The sequence below is a fragment of the Indicator indicator genome, chromosome 19 (assembly GCF_027791375.1).
Source record: "Indicator indicator isolate 239-I01 chromosome 19, UM_Iind_1.1, whole genome shotgun sequence".
NCBI classification, from domain to species: domain Eukaryota; kingdom Metazoa; phylum Chordata; class Aves; order Piciformes; family Indicatoridae; genus Indicator; species Indicator indicator.
Window position 1 is genome coordinate 11405197 of NC_072028.1, and position 18664 is coordinate 11423860.

Below are 18664 nucleotides of genomic sequence, written 5' to 3' on the forward strand. Positions count from 1 at the left end.
CAGATTCTGCAGATACTTTGTTGCAAAGGCAGATAAACAAAAATCAGTCAGTACATGGGTTGGTTGCAAGGAGAAAATAGTAACATTAAGTCAAGTACTGGAAAAGTTGGTGATATTGGAGACCAGCCAGGAGATGGGAAAATGTCAGGCAGATACAGTCAAGATGTCTAAAGCAAGGAATCAGCAGTAAAATGAAGTAACTACAGCTCTGATACTGGTTCCAGAGAGGGGGAACAGACTGCCCTAGACTGGCAATTGTGAATGGAACACACATATTCAAGGGCATTCACTGCTCACAAAGGGCAGGAACAGAAGTAAAAATTATGTGACAAGTAAGCAGTGATGGAGGTAAAACCTACAGCTGCTTGTCTGAAAATCTCTTTGCAGAGAACTTAGAAGCAAGCATAATGGAAGGAGTCTCACCGGCCCTGAGTGATTACATACACAGATCTCCATGGTATTAGAATAATAAATAATGAGGGACTGTATGATTATGGAAGACTTTCAGCTTTTCAGGCAGACACTGGAAAACAGACATTGCTAATAACAAGAATCAATTGTTCCTGATGTGATGAGGAGATTTGTTCACTGAATTAGTGAGCTAATAAGAAATAACACTACTCCCAAATTGTTTTGGCAAGTTGTGATGGTTTGAAACTGTCTTTTTAATTTTTCCTTGCAAAGTTCAGAACAGAGAAAGTGAAAGAGTGTAAATAAGTCACTATTGGGTGTAAGAAAGCAAAATAACGATTGTTCTAAACACTTCCATTGGATAGATAGAAATGTTTAAGAACTATTACCCAAAACAAAGTAGGCACTCTGCACATTCTGCGTTCGGCAGTGGGGGCAGTTGCTGGGCTGTCTGGCTGCTGTTTCTTCTTCTCTTCTGGCTGAAGATAACACGTACTGACCTTGGCAGCTAAGTTAACAACTTTCTGCTCTAACTAAACTCTGCTTCTCTGTCCAGGGGGGTCTGGGGGGGAAGCTCCTGGGAGAGAGAGGCCCCTTTGGGAGGGTCCCCTTGGGGGGAAGCAAAGGGAGATCGATTGTGCTTTTTCTGTTGATTGTATATATTTGTGAATGTTGTGAATTTTGTATATTTGTACATATTCATTGCATTTCATTGTAGATTTTAGACTCTGCTTGTAAATACAGCTTTTCATTTGCTTCCAGACTGAGCTAGCCTGGTTATTGTTGGTGGGGGGGGAATTTCAGCTCACACCGACACACTTTTTATTTTTGGCGCCCAACGTGGGGCTCGATTGCTTGTTTGATTTATTTCTGCTCAGATTAGGAAGCAAAATGAAGCTGTTTTGGATTTTGAGTAATTTTATTTCATCTATTATCGGTGTGATTGTTTACAGATGGGCTGTTTCCTGCATGATAGACAAGATTGTGAGATATGTGGCATATAAGTCATTTCTTTGGGTTAAGAACAAGTTACTGAATGTTGGTGAATTCTGTTGTGGTCTTATTGGGCTAAGAAGCTATGGTAACTCAACTATGGATCTGCTAGCAGACACATATGAGTTTGTTACTCCTCTTACAACTACAGAGGGTCTTTGTAACCAGTGGTACCCTAGATATCTTGTACTAGCCTTAATTTTAATTTTGTTGCTTCTTGGAATAATCATATGGCTACTGATAGCACTGTATCAAGAAAGACATAAGGCTACTTGCTCTTCCAACTCTGCTGTGAATGTGAAAACCAAGCCAGTAAATTTGGTTGCCACTATCACCAGAAAGCGTAAAGGAGCTGCAGGAGGAGATGCAGATGCTGCAGGAGATGGTGCAGATGGAGATGAGGGTCCTTCTACTCAGGGTCCCTCTCTTAAGAAAGATCCTTCTGATGAGGAAGAGAGGGTTAGCCTTAAAACTCTGGTAGACCTCTTGAGACCCCACATGGATGATGGAGATGTAGGTCAGGATGTAGACCCTAGTAGATTAGCAACTGCTGGTAGTGCCTCTGAACTCAAAGAAATTCAACGGAGGATTAAAATAGGATTATGGGGACAGCGACCTCAGGATGATGATGATGATGATGATGAGGATGACATACAGTCAGCTAATGCACCCAGACAGGAAATTAGACATGTGAGGAAGGATTACATCAGAGAAGATAATGAGCCAGTCCTGTCTTGGCTAGCCAGGTGTTTTGATATGGGAGCCCCAGCATTGGTGGCAGGCGACAAGTCAGCCTCTCAGTTGGGGATGCTCTCAAAGGATACAGGCATAGACAGGCACCTAGGCAAGTGCATTGGTAAAGTTTCTCTGTGGGCACGCCTCCTACTGGCAGTCTCACTGAGGTACCCCAGCAGAGATGATTTACCATGGAACCCTAAGCCTTGGACCACAATAGCTGAGGGAATCAAGCGTCTGAGAGAATTTGCTGTGAGAGAAGTAATGTATGGAGATCATAAGACTCTGAATCCTGATGAAATTCCTGTTGGAACAGGCCTTGCCAAAAAGCTCATTAAGCTTGCTCCTCCTAATTATGCTACTATTCTGGCAAGCAGGATTGTGGCAAGAAATTATGGTGGAGCACCTCCTACTGTTGGCCATTTCACTGACCAAATGAGGCAGTTGGAGGATAGTCTTGCACGTACTTCTTTGGTTTCAGCCATTGAAACTCTGTCTGGAGAGATAAAGAATTGCATGAAAGAGCTGAAGGAGGAACTTAAAACCTCCATATCCAACTTGATGAAGGGGGATGATTCTGATTCCTCTTCCTCCAGATGGATACAAGTTTCAGCTGTTAGGAACAGACGTGCTCCAAGAAGGCCATTCCAGAATAGGTCAAACCAAAACAGACAGCAGAGGCAATCACGTGGCAGTATCTGGATAACTCTGCGTGATCAGTTTGGTGAGAACATGAACAGATGGGATGGTCAACCAACTTCTGATCTTTTCAAGAGGTTACGGGAGCTGCAGAGGGGCAGATCCCGAGGTAGCAATACCAGGAGGGTAGCTGTCGCTTCCTCAGTTTCCCAGAACAACTCTGATAGCTCCAACAGTGATCCTAATTCTGGTGCTGGACATTGTGCCGGCTGTACATGTGGAGGTAATCCCCACCATTAGGGGTGCCCTGCCTTCCGCCAGGGGGAGGTAAGGGATAATGGAGATAACAGAATCTATTGGGATGTGTACATCCAGTGGCCTGGCACTTCAAAATTTCAGAAGTACAGGGCCTTGGTTGACACAGGAGCTCAGTGCACCATAATACCATCAAATTATCAAGGGGGAGAATCTATAACTATTCAGGGAGTCACTGGTGGATCTCAAGAGTTGTTTAAGATAGAGGTTGATATAAGTTTAACTGGGAAGCAGTGGAAGAAACATACTATTGTAACAGGTCCTAATGCACCTTGTATTTTGGGAATTGACTTTCTGAGAGAAGGGCGTTTTAAAGACCCTAAGGGTTACAAATGGGCTTTTGGAATAGCAACTGTAGAAATTGATGGAGGAAAATTGAAGTTGTCCATTAGACCTGAGCTTTCAGATGAATCTGCAGTTGTGGGACAACATGAGATAGAGGATGTAAAGCTGCCGGTTGCTTCTCAAACTGTGCATCACAGACAATACAGAACCAACCGTGACTCTTTGGTGCCCATTCAAAACTTGATTCGTCAGTTGGAGAGTCAGAAGGTCATCAGCAAAACTCATTCACCTTTCAACAGTCCAATCTGGCCTGTGCGAAAGCAGAATGGAGAGTGGCGTCTGACAGTTGATTTCCGTGCCTTGAATGAAGTAACTCCACCCATGAGTGCAGCTGTACCAGACATGAGTGAACTCCAATATGAGCTGGAATCCAAGCAGGCCAAATGGTATGCTACCATAGACATTGCTAATGCTTTCTTCTCTATTCCCATAGCAGAGGAATGCAGGCCTCAGTTTGCTTTCACCTGGAGAGGCATTCAGTACACATTCAATCGTTTGCCCCAGGGGTGGATTCACAGTTCAACCATCTGCCATGCAGTGATCCATGATGCTTTGGAGAAAGGTGGAGCTCCAGAACACATTCAGTTCATCGATGACATCATCATCTGGGGTGAGACTGCTGAAGAAGTCTTCGAGAAAGGTAACAAAATCCTTGACATTCTCTTGCAAGCTGGTTTCGCTATCAAGCGAGACAAGGTAAAGGACCTGCCAGAGAAATCCAGTTTCTGGGAGTGCGGTGGCAAGATGGTCGCCGTCACATCCCAATGGATGTGATAAACAGAGTCTCCACCATGGCAAATCCCATCAACAAGAAAGAAACTCTGCGTTTCTTAGGCATAGTGGGATTTTGGAGACTGCACATTCCTGGATACAGTCAGATTGTGAAACCTCTATATGATGTGACTCGAAAGAGAAACAGTTTCCAATGGGGTCCTGAGCAACAAGCAGCCTTTGACCAGATCAAGCGAGAGGTAGTCCAAGCGATGGGTCTGGGACCTGTCCGAGCTGGTCCAGACATTAAGAACATTCTGTACACAGCCGCGAGTGACAATGGTCCAACCTGGTGCTTATGGCAAAGAGCTCCAGGGGAGACACGAGGACGTCCTCTTGGTTTCTGGGGTCGTGGCTACAGAGGCTCAGAGGCAAACTACACTCCAACAGAGAAAGAGATTTTAGCTGCTTATGAAGGAGTGAAAGCTGCTTCTGAAGTGATTGGAACTGAGTCACAACTTCTAGCTCCTAGATTGCCAGTTCTGAATTGGATGTTCAAAGGCAAAGGTTCTTCACCACATCATGCAACAGATGCTACCTGGTCTAAGTGGATGGCTCTGATAACACAGCGAGCTCGAATGGGAAATCTCGAAAGGCCTGGTTTGGTGGAGGTGATCACAAACTGGCCAGAAGGCACAAGCTGTGCTAAACCTCCAGAGGAGAGAGTAGCTCGTGCTGAGGAAGCTCCTCCTTACAGTGATCTGTCTGATGATGAGAAGAGATGTGCTTTGTTCACAGACGGTTCCTGTCGTCTGGTTGGGAACAAGCGGAGATGGAAATCTGCAGTGTGGAGTCCAACGCGCAGAGTTGCAGAAGCAAGAGATGGAGAAGGAGAATCCAGTCAATTTGCAGAGGTAAAAGCTGTCCAGCTAGCTCTTAACATAGCTGAACGTGAGAGATGGCCAAAGCTTTATCTCTACACCGACTCGTGGAGGGTAGCCAATGCCTTGTGGGGTTGGCTGAAAGACTGGAAGAAGAATGGCTGGCAGAGGAAAGGAAAGCCAATCTGGGCTGCAGATCTGTGGCAAGACATTGCTGCTCGCATTGAGAGAATCCCAGTGAAAGTGAGACACATCGATGCTCACATTCCTAAGAGCAAAGCTACTGAGGAACAACAACACAACCATCAGGCAGATCTAGCTGCAAGAGTTTCCCAGGTAGACACAAACTCTGATCCTGATCCTGATCTTGACTGGAAACACCGAGGTGAGCTGTTCTTAGCTCGGTGGGCCCATGACTCGTCAGGACATCAAGGCAGAGATGCAACCTACCGATGGGCTCGTGACAGATCCATTGACATTTCCATGGATGCTATCACACAAGTCATCCATGACTGTGACATTTGTGCTGCTATTAAGCAGGCAAAGCGGATCAAGCCCTTGTGGTACGGTGACAGATGGTCCAAGTACAAGTATGGTGAAGCCTGGCAGATTGACTACATCACTCTACCTCGTTCTCCATCTGGTAAGCAGTATGTGCTGACTATGGTAGAGGCAAGCACTGGATGGCTGGAAACTTATCCAGTTCCTCATGCAACTGCACGTAACACCATTCTTGGTCTGGAAAGACAAATCCTGTGGAGACATGGAACTCCAGAGAAGATTGAGTCAGACAACGGAACTCATTTCAAGAACAATCTTGTAAAAAACTGGGCCAATGAGCACGGCATCGAGTGGATATTCCACATTCCCTACTATGCACCAGCTGCAGGGAAGATCGAACGCTACAATGGTTTGCTGAAAACCACTCTCAAAGCCATGGGGGGTGGATCTTTGAAAAACTGGGAGAAACATTTAGCACAAGCAACCTGGTTGGTGAATAGTAGAGGTTCAGTGAATCGAGCTGGACCTGCCCAATCAGATTTGTTGCGAAAGGAAGAAGGTGATAGAGTTCCTGTTATCAGAGAAAAGAATCTGTTAGGCAAAACTGTTTGGGTATTTTCTCCTTCAGGAGAGGCCAAACCTGTCCGAGGGGTGGTTTCTGCTGAAGGTCCTGGTCACACCTATTGGGTGATGCAAGAAAATGGTGAAATTCAGTGTATTCCACAAAGAAATCTAACTTTGGCTGAGAGAGGTTAAATTCAGAGTGTTGCGCAGATACAGCATCGCGCCCAAGAGGAGAGTTCATGAGATCTACGGTGCACGAACCCTGAGAGCCCTGAGTCACCTGAGAGTCCCTGTTCCTTTCTTCGCTCCATCTGCGAGGAAACAAGCTGTTTGCTGTTTTTCCTGTGATTTGACTCTTTTGAATCATCTACATCTGAGATAGCCGGAATGGACTATGGTCTTTATTCACCTATTGTTGTAGATATTATTTTAAATTAGATAAATGATAGTAGCAGCCAATGGAATTGTTTAGAAGGGGTGGACTGTGATGGTTTGAAACTGTCTTTTTAATTTTTCCTTGCAAAGTTCAGAACAGAGAAAGTGAAAGAATGTAAATAAGTCACTATTGGGTGTAAGAAAGCAAAATAACGATTGTTCTAAACACTTCCATTGGATAGATAGAAATGTTTAAGAACTATTACCCAAAACAAAGTAGGCACTCTGCACATTCTGCGTTCGGCAGTGAGGGCAGTTGCTGGGCTGTCTGGTTGCTGTTTCTTCTTCTCTTCTGGCTGAAGATAACACACTGACCTTGGCAGCTAAGTTAACAACTTTCTGCTCTAACTAAACTCTGCTTCTCTGTCCAGGGGGGTCTGGGGGGGAAGCTCCTGGGAGAGAGAGGCCCCTTTGGGAGGGTCCCCTTGAGGGGAAGCAAAGGGAGATCGATTGTGCTTTTTCTGTTGATTGTATATATTTGTGAATGTTGTGAATTTTGTATATTTGTACATATTCATTGCATTTCATTGTAGATTTTAGACTCTGCTTGTAAATACAGCTTTTCATTTGCTTCCAGACTGAGCTAGCCTGGTTATTGTTGGTGGGGGGGGAATTTCAGCTCACACCGACACACAAGTAGAAGACAGTAATGGAAAAATAACCTCCAATTATGTGGACACAAACTGGATCTGTTTGAATTACGTAGAGAGAAACAAAGGTCAAGTGAAATGAGGAGCACAACTACTAGGATGTGGATGAGGCTTGTAACTTTCCTAGACTAACATTTCTTCATGTTCAACTCTGTCTTTTGGAACAAAGGGGAATAGTTGATTGCACTCAGTAATGGGGATTTCATGGTACTTGCCATGCAAGGCTTGTGATTTGCCTAAATGGCTTCTGCTGGTCCAAACTGCTACCTCCTCACTAGCAGCATGCAAAACAAATAATAAAACATTTAAAAGTATGCTCTGTTGCCTGGAGGTTGAGCATATTTCATTACGATTTTCCTGATGCCTACCACCTATCACTCCTGATGTCTGCATTTATAGCTCATTTGCCTTCGCTGTATACCAAAGTCCTCAAATCTGTGTGCTTGTTTTGCTCCTTGCCCAAACTATTCTGCTGTGCAACTTTTGGGATGCATCTCTCTAAGGCAAGGGCCATTTCACTCAAGTCTTGCTACTGCCATCTGAAATCACAAAATCATAGAGTAAAAGCCAGAGTTCTCACCCCTGTGAAAGAGATGAGCAATTGACATACAGTGCCTTTTCTTTTCATTTTCTTTTTTTGTTTGTTTGTTCTTTTTTCCTTTAAATTTTTGTTTTAAGATTACTGTCAAGTTTTTTTTCTGCAAGGACCAGGGGTTTCCCTGTGCATTTCAAAACACAAAAATGTAGCAGTACTCAAAACCCGGTGATCAGTACTGAAGATCATGCACGGCACTTGTGTGAGTAGCCACACGGTAGTTTTCTGTCACACTCAATCCTGCAGAACTTCCATCTTTCCTCTGCATCTCTAGTGGTCCTAGAGAGAAAACATCTGAACTCCCTCTGCTCTGAAAGGGAGATTTTCCTGTGCCAGGCATTCACCAGTGCATAGTCATCACATTGACTCTCTTGGCAGCTCTCCAGTACCATGCCTTTAGGATGCAGGAAATGTGAGTCATCCCATCACATACCCCTTTCAGATCTATTGCAACACCAGGAACTAACTGATCTCTCTAAATAAATATCAAGAAACAAACAAGAGGCACTTGTCTTCTAAGTCAGCCAGGAGGGCAAGAAAAAGTGGCAGTGCACCAGTCCTTATCTTTAAGAGTCTAAACGTGTGTGTAAGTTGGAGGATGTGGTCTGAGCCAGGCAGGATGTTGCAAGAGAGCAAACTTTCCTTCACATTTTAGAAGACAACTTCCTGCCTGGACATCTCTGCCTGGAATCCTGTCATTGAATGAAACATTGCTGTCTCCAAAGGAGGGTTCTCCGAAGGAGGGTTCTCCCAAGGGCAGGGCTCTTGAGACAGATAAGTTGATATGTTGAAGAAGAGAGAAGAAGGCCACAGAACATATGAAGGTCTTTCATCAGTCTGAGTCCCTTTATATGTTGCACAGGGTTGTGATCTCTCTAGCATGTGACAGATGGCTCCAGGGTTAATATTCCTTTGATGACTTTGTCGTGTGGGCTCCTTTAGCAATCAGTGGAAAGGGACAGAGACTTCTGTAGCACGATTCCCATGAGCTCCTTTAGATGTCAACATAATATAAGACAAGTAGTATTCTACAGGGCATACAAGAGGAAATACAGCTTAAAGACTGTGAAAAGGGCAAAACTGCTCACCCTGTCTTTTGATAAAAAATGGTGGTGTTGCCAAATAAAGTTTTTATATGTCAGGCTCAAACCAGAGAAAAGTAGTTCTCACAACATGCAACCATTTTCTCACTGTCAGGGAATACTGTTGATGCCAAAAGTATCTGTGAGTGCAAAACATGACTGGACAAGTGACTAGAAAAAAGAAAAAAATCTAATCTGTGAAGTGCAAAGACAAGCTTGAGCTCAACTAATTTTAGACAGCTTCCATTGCAGGTGTCTATTCATAAACATCATCCCTGACTCTTGTCACAGCTAATATAAAGAAGCAAGAACTTGTAGGACATCATCACTCAGTATCTTATTTTGGACACTTACATTCAGAAAGGTGAAGCTGATGGCAAAAGACAAAGCATGGAGTTGGTCAGCTGAGCTGGCTCCACTGCTCTAGGTTTCTCTCATCACACTGTCTCTTAGGGAGGGAGCCTTCTCCAGTGTCAGCACTGAGGAGCTACCTCTAGTCCATACCTCTGATATTGCTCCTCAGGCTGCTCCCTTTGCTGCTGCATGGGGTCAGATGTGCTCTGTGCATGTGTGCTAGGGAGCAGAGCACAAGCTGCTGGCTTCTTAAGGTTATAAAAAATGGAAAGTCTGTCTGTGTAGGCAGTTCACAGGAGGAGGGGAGAAAGCAAAATTGTGACCAGCCATCATGTGATGTGAAAGCAAGAGGTCTGAGGAAGGCAATATGAGGCTGATTGCCACTGGGCAAAAGCTAACTGCTATCTGCCTTTGTTTGGCTTTATAAAACTTGTAAGTCAGATATATGAGAATGATATCTGTTGTTCAGGAGCAAGAGGATTACTCCTTTGCTTCCCACAATGTGCAAGTCTCAGGAAATGTAGTGTGCCAGGACAGTGTGCCCTTTCAAGCCTTGTGTCCAAAGAAGAGTACATCTTCCTCTGTGCAACTTTTCATGCCATGGAAGATGCCTTCTGGAAAGCTCAGACAAGTAGTTAGCAGTTGGGATCTGTGCAAGAGGAAAACAATCTGCTTGACCCTGTGACTAAAGGACAGTACAGCAGTGTTCAGTGCTGTCATGAAGCCTGAATATTGGTGCCAAAGGACCAGCATGTCTTGGACAAACCATGCACAGATGGAATAGAAGTTCATGCAACTGCTTGTTAGGGAGGAATAATGCTTCAGCAAGAGCCCTTCAAAAGAGCCTTTACAAACCAGCTTTGTAACAGTTGACAACATATAGGTAAAGCCTTCCTACAAATGGTGTCAATGCAGCACCTAGGAACATGTAGCTGAAATCAAGGTCACACTGAACACTGCATGGTTCTCTTTTCAGAGGACTGCGTGGACCACTGCCAGCTTCTCACTTTGTTTGCCAGCCCAGGGTTACCAGGGCTTGACCATTTGTGTTCACAACATGGCAAGTGAAAGGGAACATGACCTGCCCCATTCAGGTTGTCCCTCCTGTTGGAAGAACCAGCCTTGCCCAGATTTTTTGCTTCTGCTGTCTCCTATACTCCACTTGCCTTCAGATCAAAAAACACCATTGAGAGAAGGTCTATACCTCTCCAGACAGTGTGGCAGAAATGAAGAGAGATGAATAGGAATGACCCAAAGCAATTGTCTCTGCATGGTTGCAGAATACCATACATTTCTCTTGAGCCTACTGCTGTCCTGCTTCACTACCTTACCTGGCACAGCCCCACTGCAGCTCCAGCACCCTTGTGAATTATTAACAGGCTACGTCCAGCTGCTCCTTTGATGGCTTCTCTTTTCACACAATTTTCTTTCCCAGGTCCCACATGTTTACCTCAAGCAAGGCACAAACAAGAGCCAAAAAGGCTTTATATGAATCTGCATCTCCTGACAACACATTGCCTGCAATGCTCTCTCTCTGCACTACTGGTGGGCAAGCTGGTCCTCCTTGCAACAAGGATTCCTGTTTGTTCTTTGCTCTGACACTCCACAGACATTCCTGTTCCTCCTTGTACAGAAGGCAGCCGCTTTTAGGGCTTGCAATAAGACTTATGAAAAAAGCACCTCTCAATGTCCTTTATAAATTTCCTGGCCTTTCTCATTTACTAGCAGTGCCCCTGCAGGAGCCTGCCATTGCCATGCTTTGCTGCTGAATGCAGGGTGGAGTTTTCTAGTTTAAGGCTGATCAGAGTAGGCGGCACTGTAGAGTAGTCAGTCTCGGAGCTGGAACATACACAAATGAAGGGACAGGAGGGAGGAGGCACAGGTACAGGTGAGATCTGAGTACATATATCTATGACAGCCAGCACGAAGGCAGAATGCCAGTATGTGAATGTACAGCTGTTGGTGTGCCTGCCTGGAGGAGTGTGTACCACAGCAATGCACACGTGTGAGGGCAACTTGGCTTGAACCAGGTCTGGTGGTGCTTCAAGAGGACTTGTTAAGGTGAGATTTTCAACCATTTCTTGGTATCTGGTGTGGATGCTCTGGTGTCAAGAACTGTATTCATTGTTCATGCTCACCAGCCTGACCTGGGAGATAATTTTTGTAAAACAGTATAAACATATAGATGCCAGTAAATTGCTGCATGATTCCTTCTGCAGATGGAAGCTGTTGCTCTAGCTCAGAGAGTAATTCCTGCTTCTTCAAACTGTCTTCTCAGTGCCTGTTCTTGTTATTTCCCACTAGTGACAGTCGTGCCATCTGTTCTGACTGACTGAGGAGGTGTTACTTCTAATTTTGCAGAAGCTGATCAGGCCACATTGAAGAAGGGTTTGATAAAATTATGGGCAACCACCAGATCTATGCCTGCAGCTACCCTAGCACCAGATCCTCTTTACTACACTACTGTCACTCCAGCAGTGAGGAATCTGTGCAGGTCTGGAGAACTCCCCCAGGCTTGCAGAGCACTCAGTGGTCTGCATAACACAAAGTATTTTGTGCTGTGCTGTCACACACACTTCCCCTCCAGACATGCACAGATGCAACAAACCTGTACTCTGGGGACATGCTGCCCATGCTCTTAGTGTGTTTGGTGGATATGTCTTCTTGGAGCTGCTTGCTGCTTTCTGTAGTGCTTTCTTTGATGACATCAAGCTTCTTCAAGGCCCCTAAGTGTTTCTGAGAAAGCTTAGAGATTTGTTCATTTTTATGGACACCCCATCTGCACAGATAGGCAGATCCCAGTTCTTTGCATTCTCTGATGTGTGCTGTCAGAGACTCTCATGATGACTCTGGAATGTCATAATTTTCAGTAATTTCCATTCTTCATCCATAGTGCCTTGAGAGTCTTCCTTTTCTTTCTGCTCTCAGCCAAAGCCTGGCTCATTTCTCTGTCAACAGACAGTAACAGTGTGCCTTTTTTTTTTTTTTCCCTTGTTCTGCAGTAGATATTGTCTCAGTCATTCTGGGCTAATCTTTGCAGCTCTGTGATGGCTTCATATTCCACTTTTGCAATAGAAATTAACTGAATCACTTGTGACTCTGGATATTTGCTTAAAATGTGTTTAAGTTTAAGACCTTGGTTCAGAAACATCCCAGCTGTCATGACTGAGAGGTATAGTGAAAAATAAGGTCATGCGATTGGTATTTCAGTCATTAGGAAATGTGAAATTGAAACTCTACTGCTCTTTGCTGCTCCTCAATTCCACACATTCATTTCAGTCCTTCTCTGCTCTTTGTGGGACAGACTGGTCAGGGCAACATTCATGAATACCTCTTGAGTGAGAATGAAGAAGCTGTTGAGGCTGTGGCCTCATATGAGACCATTTCTATCAAGACCAGTAACAAGGATGGTCTAAATATTCTATAAAATGTCTAAAACGTTCATCTGTCCCACTCTGTTTTGATTCAAGATAAAAGCACACCCTTGCTTCCCAAAAGAATCTGGGTTCCTTCTCTCAGACTGTTCACACAGGTTTCCAGAGAAAGAATTACTTCTGTGGCTTTAAATCTGCCTGAATATCTTAATGCCAGTGTTCATGTCTTCTCAACAGAGTTCTCACTCAAGTGTTTCTGGCTATAGTCCAGAAACTGTCAGGACTATATTGGTGGTGCCAGATGGAAGTGATATCATCAAAGTTCATTTGGAAGCCAGGGCTTTTGGTAAACACCGATGTATTCCTTTTAGAGAAGGAAGCTGATACATGACTTATTTTTACAACAGTCTTTGTTTGCAGTGTTTCCTAGGCTTGGTCTAAATGGCAATCTCATCAGCTTCTTGTCAGATCTAACACTATAGTCCATTTGTATAACAAAACACCCCAGTGAGCTTCTTATCCAAGAGACGAGAAGCATGTTGTCCCTTGCTAAATGCATGACCCCATGCATGTTTGTAAGCCTAGATTAAAATAAAATTCATATTGAGGTGGCACTTACTGGCACAACCAGGTGTGGTTGGGCTGAGTACTGTCCTGTTTCTGAGAACTTCAGATTTCTGCCTTATAAATCCTAACCTCAAAACAAATGCAGAGCAGGTAGATTAGATAAACAAGCCAGTTTATGCTTATATGCTGGAGGGAAAGATGAGTACTGTTCCTAACTGGTTAATAGCAGTGACTGTAACTGGAAGACTAAATTTCAGTGGTACAGGAACTGAAATCGTGGGAGCAGGCACGTCTGTGCACTTTAGTCTGAATGCTTTGCTGCAGAGGGAAATTGAGGTAGGGCACATAGAAATTTAGGAAGGGAAATTTTGCCCGGGAACATTGATACATTACCATGATAATCATGAGAAGCATGGTAAGCACATAGTGGGGAGGCATCATCTGTATTGTGGCCAGCTGGAGCTCTGCTGCTTTAGTAGAGGGAGGCAGCTCCTCTGCGTGGGCATGGCTGCCCAGTCGTGGGCTGCATAAAAGCAGCATCTAAAGCTGTTAAGGACCTAGGCTCCAGCGCTGCTCTGTCCAGGCTGACTTCTGTCTTGCCATTCAGCCCTGAAAATCCTGCTCTCCCTATCTTATCTAGCTGTGGAAGCACCAGGAAGGAATGACTATGACTGAGAGCCAGTAAAGTTGTTTAATCTTATCTCACCTTGGGAAATGTAAAACAGTTGTGCTGTCCAGAGTGGCCTATCTCCACTGCAGCACAGCTAAACTGCCAGCCTGGCACATGGGGATGGAGGAGAAAACCATACTGTGGACTTCTGTGCTACATGAGGAGCTGGTCCCCCATGGCAACCAGTAGTTCATGTATCCACCTATACACAAGGCACAGCCAGGCATGGCTGGGGCAGGAGAGCACACAAAAGAGAAGCAGTTGGCAGAGTATGCCAATTAAGTGAATCCTTTCTGCCTCAGATACCATCCCTGATGGTATACTTCCTGCAAATTCCTGTGCCAGCCAGTACTCAGGCTATGAATTGGCCCTAGGCAGCACAATGGACATGTGACTAAATACACATTTGTGTGTACCAACTTATTTCAGTACACTGAAATAACTCTTAAACTTTGATAAAAGTGCAGACAAGCTTTCCAGTGATCTTCTAAGACTGCACTATAATGGCTTGTTGATAAGTAGCAGCATTGTTACAGAAAGCTTTCATCCCTGCAGTATTTATGTCCACTGCAAAGAGACCTTGTCCTACAGTTGTCACAGTACCACTGGTAGTATGGCAGCTTTTGAAAGCCCTGAGCCTGTAGAGTAACTGGCAGGAGCCTGATGCACCACCCCCTGGCTTCCTCATGATCGTGTGATGCTGTACTTACTGTCTCTGCAGGTCACATGCAGCCATGAGGTCTAGAAATATGCAAATGTTCTTGATTCTGGCAGTTTTGTCCTTCCTTCTGATCCACTTCCAATTCCCACGCTGCAGCAGCAATACCCCCATGAAAAGAAAACCTTCTCCAGTTCACATTCTCATTCTCTCCTCCTGGCGCTCAGGATCATCCTTCACTGGACAAATCTTCAGCCAGCACCCCAGCGTCTTCTACCTGATGGAGCCTGCATGGCACGTGTGGGTTAAGATGCACAAGAACAGTGCCAGTGTCTTACACATGGCAGTGAGGGACCTAGTCAGGTCGGTCTTTCTGTGTGACATGTCTGTGTTTGATGCTTACATGTCTAGTGAGAAGAAAAAGTCTGATTTATTTCAGTGGGAGACAAGCCGAGCCTTGTGCTCCCCCCCTGCCTGTGACACATTCAGTCGCAGTGACATAATCCCTGCAGGCAACTGCAAAATCATCTGTAGCAAGTACCCATTCAGCAAGGTGGAGGAAGCTTGTAAAACCTACAGCCATATCGTCATCAAGGAGGTTCGATTCTTCGACCTGAAAGTTCTCTATCCCCTTCTCACTGATCCATCCCTAAACCTCAAAATCATTCACTTGGTCCGCGATCCTCGGGCTGTGTTCCGGTCCCGAGAGAACGCGAAGGTAGACCTGGCACATGACAGTAACATTGTTGCGGGGACGTGGGGGGCGAAGGGAGAAATGGGACTTTATAAGGCAATGGAAGTAATCTGCAAAAGCCAAGCTGAGATTTACAAGGCTGGCAGGCAGGCCATTCACAGCTTCCTGAAAGACCGCTACTTGCTGGTTCGCTATGAAGACATTGTCAGAGACCCTCTAGCAAGGGCTGCTCAGATGTACAGGTTTGCAGAACTCCGTTTCACACCAGAACTTCAGAAGTGGTTGCACAACATCACCCATGGGAAGGGGCAAGGCACACAGGCCTTTGAAATTGGGTCCAGAGATGCCCTGGGTGTATCCCAGGCCTGGAGGAAGACCCTTCCCTTCCAGAAGATAGAAAAAGTACAAAATGTGTGCAAGGATATGATGGACTTACTGGGTTACCGCCTTGTTCAGTCAGAAGAAGAGCAAAAAAATATGTCACTGGGTCTTTTGTTTGACCAGGACTCCACAGAGTAACAAACTCTGCAAGCAGAAAAAGCTGCTCTCTGCATCTGCTCTCTAAAGGTTGCAGAGTGGTGAACTGTTTACTACAACAGAAGAGGATGGGGGTGCATGCAAGTGTGTAAGAGTGCGTGCATGGATGTAGTGTGCAAGGATAAGGAATAAGAGAACTCCATCTGCACTCACGAGAGCTTCCTCAGCAGCACCGGGTCATTCTCCAAGGCCCCTGGAGGCTCAGCCACAATGCAGAGTGAAGTGATACAAGTATTTTCCAAATGAAGTCCATGCTTTATGTGAAGAGGAAATATGTGTAGGTTGGAGCAAACAGAATGGCAAAGGAGTGGTACCAGCTAGTAGAGCTCAAACTCCTCACAGACTAAATCTAAATACTAGTGAAACCACATGCAGCAGTTTTATGGCAAAGGAAGAGGAGATACAAATTGGAAGCTGAATAAAGAGAACATTATTGGTGTGCTGTCACCTGGAATACATAATGCCAGAAGAGACACAAGGATCACTGCACATTGGTTTCTGGAAAGATCCTTTTCCAGAATGGCTGTTTTCAAGCCCAGTTTTCTTTTTGCTCCATTCCTGTGGCTGGGCAATGTTGGGGAAATGTGTTTACTTACTGTTGTAATGGGGAAAATGGAATAAACCAGCTATAGCTGAAAATAAAAACTCCTGAGTTTGCATATGGGGATCAGTTTCTGGGACTATATGAACCCATGTATTTTCAAGCTGAAATAATTGTCTTCTAGCTTTCAAAACCAAGAGTAGTTGTTCTTCTGGGAGTTCTCACAGTCCACGTGTGACTTAGAAGAATTCATGTCAAGGGTGAGAATTACAAGGTAAGGACACAGGTTCCATACTAAAATACTAGAACTGGGAAGACAGGTTTAAGGCAGTGGACTGAAGAAGCAGAGGAGAGAACAGGAAGCTATCATTTTGAATCGCTTGATGGGAGTATTTCCTGTCTTAGAGCACAACAAAATGATGTTTAACAGACTATGCCATTCCCCTCTATCTCCATTGGAGATGCCATTCTCCCACCTCTACTGGGGATACGTAGTTCAAACCTGAGCAACAGAATTATTTATACTTGTTTTTAACAGAGTTCCTAAGTCAAGGAGAAAAGCTCATTACCAGACCTGGAGAGTGAAAAGCCTACAAATGCCTCCTTCTAAACATCCTCTTTCATGTGTGAATTGCAGAGTCCCTTTAACATACATCCATTTATCATTCCATTCAGATGTTGCTCCAGAGCTGGAATATTTCCACTACCCTCTAGACAGCAAGGTGGCAGGTCCTATGGCAGGGTCACAAGTCTCAACAAAGGATGAACCTCCATTCTGAGGATGTGTATCCTTGGAAGAAGATGATCAAGGGAAGACCAGGCATTGGAGGTAGTCTGAGGAGATTCCACACAAGCTCAGGGCATTCAGGGCCATAAGAAGCTGGGTTTCCCTTTCATCTCCACCACCACCACACTGCACCCCCTCTCTTTGTTGGTCAGCTGCCCTCCTCATTCCAGTGTTGTTCTGGGGAGGAATGCTCATACTAAACTACTAGTGGTGTCCCCCAGGGATCAGTGCTGGGCCCCATCCTGTTCAATATCTTTATTGATGATCTGGATGAGGGGATTGAGTCCATCATCAGTAAATTTGCAGATGACACCAAGCTGGGAGCAGGTGTTGATCTGTTAGAAGGTAGAAGGGCTCTGCAGAGGGACCTTGACAGGCTGGACAGATGGGCAGAGTCCAACAGGATGGCATTCAACAAGTCCAAGTGCCGGGTGCTGCACTTCGGCCACAACAACCCCATGCAGAGCTGCAGGCTGGGGTCAGAGTGGCTGGAGAGCAGCCAGGCGGAAAGGGATCTGGGGGTACTGGTTGACAGCCGGCTGAACATGAGCCAGCAGTGTGCCCAGGTGGCCAAGAGAGCCAATGGCATCCTGGCCTGCATCAGGCATAGTGTGGCCAGCAGGAGCAGGGAGGTCATTGTACCCCTGTACACAGCACTGGTTAGGCCACACCTTGAGTACTGTGTCCAGTTCTGGGCCCCTCAGTTTAGGAAAGATGTTGAATTGCTGGAGCATGTCCAGAGAAGGGCAACGAGGCTGGGGAGAGGCCTTGAGCACAAGCCCTATGAGGAGAGGCTGAGGGAGCTGGGACTGTTTAGCCTGGAGAAGAGAAGGCTCAGGGGAGACCTCATTGCTGTCTACAACTACCTGAAGGGAGGTTGTAGCCAGGAGGGGGTTGGTCTCTTCTCCCAGGCAACCAGCACCAGAACAAGAAGACACAGCCTCAAGCTGCGCCAGGGGAGGTTTAGGCTGGAGGTGAGGAGAAAGTTCTTCACAGAGAGAGTGGTTGGCCATTGGAATGTGCTGCCCAGGGAGGTGGTGGAGTCACCATCCCTGGAGGTGTTCAAGAGGGGATTGGACGTGGCACTTGGTGCCATGGTTTAGATAGGCATGAGGTGTAGGGTGACAGGTTGGACTCGATGATCCTTGAGGTCTCTTCCAACCTTCTTGATTCTATTCTATTCTATTCTATTCTATTCTATTCTATTCTATTCTATTCTATTCTATTCTATTCTATTCTATTCTATTCTATTCTATTCTATTCTATTCTAAACCTGACAGAAGGGCATTTGGTGCCCTCTATAGAAAAATGGCACTTACAAGACAGCTGGGTGATCAGGCCCAGTCAGCACAGGTTTATGAAAGGCAGGTCCTGCCTAATTAATCAGATCTCCTTCTATACTAAGATGGTCCACCTAGTGGTCTACCTGGAAGCTTTACAACGGGATCTGGGCAGGTAAGATCAACGGTCCAAGGCTAACTGTATGACATTCAACAAGGCCAAATGCCGGGTCCTCCACCTGGATCACAACAGGATGTGGGGGGGATGTATGGTTGGAAAGCTGTGCCTTGGAGAGGGACCTGAGGGTATTGGTTGACAGTCAACTGAATGTGAGTCAGCAGTGT

The 18664-nt window shown here is 45.3% G+C and overlaps 1 protein-coding gene across 1 annotated transcript; it reads left to right on the forward strand.

Annotated features, from left to right (window-relative positions):
• The first annotated feature begins 9578 nt into the window (after positions 1-9578).
• LOC128973515 (carbohydrate sulfotransferase 4-like) lies at positions 9579-15693 on the forward strand. The gene is given in 6 exon segments (XM_054389844.1): positions 9579-9620; positions 9623-9766; positions 9769-9837; positions 9839-9937; positions 9940-9997; positions 14555-15693. Coding segments are annotated over 6 exon segments (1551 nt in total).
• The last annotated feature ends 2971 nt before the right edge of the window (positions 15694-18664 follow it).